This window comes from Trifolium pratense, linkage group LG2 (genome assembly GCF_020283565.1).
Source record: "Trifolium pratense cultivar HEN17-A07 linkage group LG2, ARS_RC_1.1, whole genome shotgun sequence".
Taxonomy (NCBI): Eukaryota; Viridiplantae; Streptophyta; class Magnoliopsida; order Fabales; family Fabaceae; genus Trifolium; species Trifolium pratense.
Genome location: NC_060060.1, coordinates 49,407,874 through 49,413,873, shown reverse-complemented (window position 1 = coordinate 49,413,873; position 6,000 = coordinate 49,407,874). Strand labels below are relative to the sequence as shown.

The 6,000-nt window shown below is 34.3% G+C and overlaps 1 protein-coding gene across 5 annotated transcripts; it reads right to left on the bottom strand.

Moving 5' to 3' along the window:
* Positions 1-1,262: 1,262 nt before the first annotated feature.
* LOC123911494 (protein YLS7) lies at positions 1,263-5,871 on the bottom strand. 5 transcript variants are annotated; one of them, XM_045962921.1, is made up of 5 exons: positions 5,213-5,643; positions 4,317-5,098; positions 3,774-4,048; positions 2,723-3,619; positions 1,263-1,718 (listed from the first exon to the last, which is right to left on the bottom strand). In XM_045962921.1, exons 2-4 carry the CDS (start codon positions 4,762-4,764, stop codon positions 2,816-2,818), a joined length of 1,527 nt encoding a protein of 508 aa, XP_045818877.1. In that variant the 5' UTR covers positions 4,765-5,098; positions 5,213-5,643; the 3' UTR covers positions 1,263-1,718; positions 2,723-2,815. The 5 variants fall into 5 exon arrangements, with proteins under 5 accessions (XP_045818877.1, XP_045818874.1, XP_045818875.1 ...); XM_045962918.1 differs by having other exon boundaries at positions 4,317-5,095; XM_045962919.1 differs by having other exon boundaries at positions 5,395-5,643.
* Between the last annotated feature and the right edge of the window lie 129 nt (positions 5,872-6,000).

Here is a 6,000-nt window from a genome sequence, read left to right as displayed (position 1 = left end):
AAATGGACCCCCACAAGTGGGCGGTGAGATTGGTCCCCTTGGATTAGTCGGTCCTAAGACCGGATACCAAGTTTTAAAAAAAAAAAAATCGCGAACAAAATATAAAAGTTTTAGAAGCCTCCAAAACGGCATCAAAATCAAAATTGCAGCTGCATTTATCCTCAAATCAAGATTTGCAGCATAACCGTGACAACAACCATAATTTAGAATCATGGAGATGACAACTTATCATACTAATCTTTAAAAAAAAATAAAAAAATTTAAATGCTCTATGATATGTTTCTGTCATTAAATGAATTTTTTCTTTTTTAATAAAATATAAGGGTAAAATATCTTAGTTTATCAATCTTTATTATTTACTAATCCACGTGCAAAACTCTAAAATGAATAAAATTTTGGGACAGAGGAAGTAATATATTCAGTGGCGGAACTTGGCTAGGCCGGGCTACGGCCACCCCCGAAAAAATGAGAAATTACTCTAATATCCTTGGTATTTATATAAAATTAAAACTATTTACTAGATATATACCTGTTTGCACATTACAATAGGCAAACTGAACTCGCAGACTAGTGGTGGTCAACTGATTCTCTCATACCTTTATATCCTTAGGATGTGAGTTCAACTTCTACTTGCCCCATTTACTGATTTTTTATTTTTTTATTTCTTTAAAAAAATCATTTTTTGACCAAATTTTTGTATGAAATGTAATTTTTACTTAATTTATATATTATAATTTTTTCAGATTTTATTTTCTGGTTCCACCGTTGAATATTTGACTAGACTCATACACATTAAGTGTGAAAAAAATGAGAAATTTAAAGTTTCAATATTGGTCCCTTTAAAAATGTTTATCGTAGGTACCAATTGAGCTACACTTATGAGACATTAATAGTGAATACCCCCCTCCCCCTTTTTTTTGGTCTAATAGTCTAGTGACTAATATTTCATTTAAAGATGAATAAATGAAGTATCCGGAGTTTGAACTCCGCTACTGCATAATATACATGCGATATCCAATAATGAATATCTATATCAATCAATATACAAAAGCAACAACAAATCATTGCATCCATAATGAATAGCTTGCATATATAGAGCCAAAAATTATTATCAAGGCTTGTTCACACCATATAGACAGATGTTAAAGTTTGACATCTATTATCATTTGATTCTGTCCATATCTGCATGGATGGATGTGAAAATCCACTTAGTTAAAGAGTGACACTTATTATATATAGTTACTCCATTAAAACACTTTTAATACACATTAAATTTCATCAATCTAACCATCAAATTAAAAAAAAAAAATTATTGAGTGCAGATCTTCTCAAGAGACAGAAGAACATTAAAAGAAACAATCTTCATGAAAAATCAGTTTGTGCATACTGTATAAAATTCAAATGTCTATAAAGAGTTGAAATCTTGTATTCTAGACTGTGAAAAACATCATCTTAGTATGCACCATTCTTACATGTATATGCGATATATTCGCGTACTACATACTCCGATAATTATGATCTCTTTGGCACAGTGTTTTAAAAAATCACACACACTAAACACACAAAATATACATGAAAGATTGCAAGAGTTTGGAGATTATGCATTGCATTAATTCGAATGTTGACATTCCAATTTCAAAACATAGGCTTCAAAATCTACATGAAGATGCTTGCATGCCAACAATTCATTGAACTTTCCATCTTCATTACTGCAAAACCTGTTTGAAGCATGTTCACAAAATATCAGCTACAAGAAACATTTATACTTGTTATCAAAGAAACAAATTTAACTCCGAAAATAAAAACAAAGCCAAGTTTCTACAAGAGTATGTTTTTCATCATAAAAATCAACTTTTATCTCATGCTATGCATAGTGATTTAATGACTTAGGCCTAGTTTGGATTAACTTTCAGCTTATGGGAGTTTCTGAACAAAAGATGTATGCTTATATACTTAAGAGTTTGAATAAGTCCTTATAACTTATAAGCTTAGATATGTTTTTGGAGAAGTTAAATTAGAGTTTTTGAAAAGAAAGAAAAAATCAGTTTAAGAAGTTAAATGAGAAAGTTTCTGAAAAAATTCAGATGCAGAAGTTAATTTCAACTTATGCTCTAAGCTATTGTTCAAAAAGTCTGGTTATTGTAAGATTATGAAGCACCAGCACAAACACGGACACCAGACACGACATTGAATATAAGAAAATGAAAGTGATTGTATTGTATGTAACCACATGTGTCAGTGACGTCGTGTCGAGGTTGAACATCGAACACACCGTCAATATGAGGTGTCGAAGCAACATAGCAAACAACCACTAAAATTCAACAGCCAGAATAATCTACACTAGAAACATAAATTAAGGGAATCAAAAGTGCACATTGCAAGGCCACATTTAAAAGGGATGAGTTTATATTGGACAAACAACTGTTCAGAATCATGAACAGATATATGCTGATTAGTGATACCGACGATTTTGAAAATTGAGGAATGAGCTAAGCATAGTTATAAATTGCGGAGTGCGGACGATATAAAAGTTTTAGAGGCCTCCATTACGCCATCAAAATCGCAGCTGTATTTATCCTCAATATCAAGATTTGCAGCATAACCGTGACCACAACCACAATTTAGAATCATGGAGAAGACAACTTATCATAGTAAGCTTTAAAAAAAAACTTAAATGCTCTATGATATGCTTCTATCACAAGGGAAAATGGACTAGTCTTACCCCTCCTCAGACAGGTACATTACTCCACAAGTCACCCTCCTGAGCTTAGAAGATGAATGCAGCTCAGTTGTCGAGAAAAGAGATAAAAAAAACTCATGATATTCTATCACCTTCATATTCTCTCTTAATGATTTCAAACACAATTTCATTCCAAGTATCTACAGGTCCCGGCATGCACCAGTGCAAGCAATCCTGTGGTGGTGGCCTTCCATCTCGGCCACGTTTCGTAATCTTGTTAGGATCAGTGCTCCTATATGGACCAGGATGACCATCATGCCGGTATTGAAAGGCTTCAGTAATATCCATCAATCTTATCTTTGAACCATTTGTCGCCTTTTTTACTGCACGGTTGAAACCTTTAACCTGTTGCTCATACATCGAAGCGAGATACTTATTTTCAACGAGTTCGCCAACTGCAAGAGGTTTAACTTTCCCGGTGCATGACCCACCAGTGTTCCATCCACCACCCTCATAATGATCAGGCGAATAGGAACGCAAAATTGTAAGCCCGGTATAATTCGGATGTGTAACAAGAGCTGTAAGAATTGTTTCAACAGATATACCAAATGCTTCAACACTGTTAATCTTCGTATGCCGAGACTTGTCTGGCCACCACAATTGTCCTCCAACTATCTCATTGTTCAAGATGTATACAGATTGTTTCATAAACCAATGGCCAGAAGAAAGAACGACTACATCAAATGTTGGGAGAAATTCCATCAACATCTCATCAGGGGATTCAAGATAGATTTTCTCCACACCAGCTGGAGCAAAGTCAAATGGTTCTGAATTGTGTTTGACAAGCCATGATGACCATATCCGAACAATCGTTAAAGATGTAGACTCAAAATAATATCGCTGCATGTTGCGAGTTCCCTGATTCTTTGGTTCCTCTACCTGAAATATCATATTTTGAAGTTAAGCATTTGATTTCTATGAAGCACTGACACACACGACACTGACACCAGAATGACCAGATACGCCATTGACACGCATGGAATCGTTTTATGAGTTATGCAAATAAAATTAGTATAGAAAGGATGAAAATAACCTGCCAGAGAATACACATCATGGACTCCATCTGGTTTCGAGCCACTGAATCTCCAATGAAAGCCACTGTCTTGCCTTTCATTAGCTCCAAAAACATCCTCGGATCGAACCGTGGGATGTCACACTGAAAAGGCTTCCATCGCCAATTTTCATAATCCTTATCAGGCCTCCCATTACCCTGACAATTCTGTGTCTGTGTCAATATAGGGCACGAGTTGTTTGCGTATAACGGTCCCAATGGATCATGTATCCAATTTCCATGGTATAGATCACAACCTAATTAACAATGAAAACAACCATTCAAAAGACTGAGTAGATATATAGAATTACAAGAAAATAAATTGAAAGAAAAGTGGCAATACCTAATTACTTCAAGATACAAGCACTAATCCTTTATATACGTCGAGCATATTAAGAAATGCATAATAATGTAAAAGTGATAATCATTAGCTCAAACCAGTTGAGCTACCCACCCCACCCTGATTCATTATTTTACTTATAATCATTGAAACAACAAAAGTGGTTTCCTCGATTGTAATATTACCTTTCATAATGGAGGAATTGGTACCGATCACCGGAACAGATGCTTTTGAAGCCACTGCATCAGAAGTTTCTAGGCCATTTACCTCCTTAGTTACTGGAACAATTTTTGGTGAAGCAGATTCACTAAAAAGTACATGTGAATCTAAATTTGTATCATTTTTTTCTATCTTGCTAGGTGCTTTATTATCTACTAAATCGAAACTTGCATTCATGTGAAGATCAACAGAAGTTATATTGATTTTCTGAGAGACCGATAAACCAGAAATTTGTGAACTCTCTACACCATAGATATAACCATGAACAGTTGAACCAATAGGGTATGATACAAAAAACCATGAAGTAAAAGTTATGAATACTGCCACTACTGCAATTGAAACCACAATCCAATAAAGTGGTTTTGGATTTGAAGAGCCTTTAGGGGATGCAACCCTCCAACTCATGCCTTTCATTTAATCCTATTAGCTTCAAATAAACGGCGAAGCATACAAACACTATCTAAAATATAGAAATTGTTCTCACAGACGGAACCAATGATCTGAGGTGGATCTTAAACAGCAGTATCCGGATCAGCTTCCGAAGGACATCATATGGTCAAGATGACCGAACTTCTAGAGTATTCACTAGGCAGCGCTAACTAAGTCTGCGTAGTGAAAATCTAGCTCGAATGGACCTTGGCCTAGTCAGGAACACAAACTATCCACAAATTTATACAACAAAGATTGCAACAATGAGTTGTTGAGTTGTACAATATCAAATTACCATCAATCACCAAATACAAACCTGCTATATCCACCAAAACAGATAAAACAAATAATCAAAAAGTGAGTGAATATGACTAAAAACTATATATGATATAAACATTGAAGCAAAAAAGGCTCATGATTTTGGACTTTTTACCTGTTCTTGCACCTCAAATAGTCAAATCAAATATATAAGAAAAATATTCAGAAAAATCATATAAAGAAACAAAATTTAGCTTCAAGACTTAAACCCCACTAGGAAAAAACAAATTTTTTAAAGAAATTTAAAATACCCAGAAAGGGAAAGTAGTAAAAATTAAAAAAAATGCAGAAACCTACTACAAGTTGACAAGGTCCAATTAAGAAGATCTTGTTTTTCAAGAAATTGAATGTGAATGCAAATTCCAAGCAATGATGAGTATTTAATTATGGGCCAAAGAAGTGTAGTAATGAGGAATTTTGTTTGAATGAAATGAGTTGAGGTGGGTAGGGAGCAAGATACAGCATCTTACTGACACACTCTTTTATGATACATTCTTTCTTTATTTCTTTCACTATTTATTTAGTCTTTACTCTTTTATAGATAGATCATATATTTCACATTTAATTTCATAATTATATTCCCTTTCTCACCGGGAGATCAGTGTGCACGTGAATGAGAGAGTGATGGGTTCTTGGGATTCATTCTATTATTAATTTTTTTTTTTTTTTTATGGAAAATGACTTGTGTTCTATGCACACTAAATATGAGTCAGATTCGTTGATATCAATTAGATTACATACAATGGTTTCAACACCAAAAAATATTCAACACCCACTTTTTCACTCCACATCATTTTCTCTTTCTTCCACCTAATCATTCAACACACATTCAACTTTTACCCTCTCCAATGGTTTTTATATTCAACACCATACCCCACCACTTTCTCTACCCCACCACTTTCT

Coding starts and splice junctions, on each gene's coding strand:
- LOC123911494 (XM_045962922.1), bottom strand. CDS start 4,764: ATGAAAGGCATGAGTTGGAGGGTTGCATCCCCTAAAGGCTCTTCAAAT. Junction 4,049..4,316: donor CAATTCCTCCATTATGAAAG/GTAATATTACAA, acceptor ATTGTTAATTAG/GTTGTGATCTATACCATGGA. Junction 3,620..3,773: donor TGATGTGTATTCTCTGGCAG/GTTATTTTCATC, acceptor ATGATATTTCAG/GTAGAGGAACCAAAGAATCA.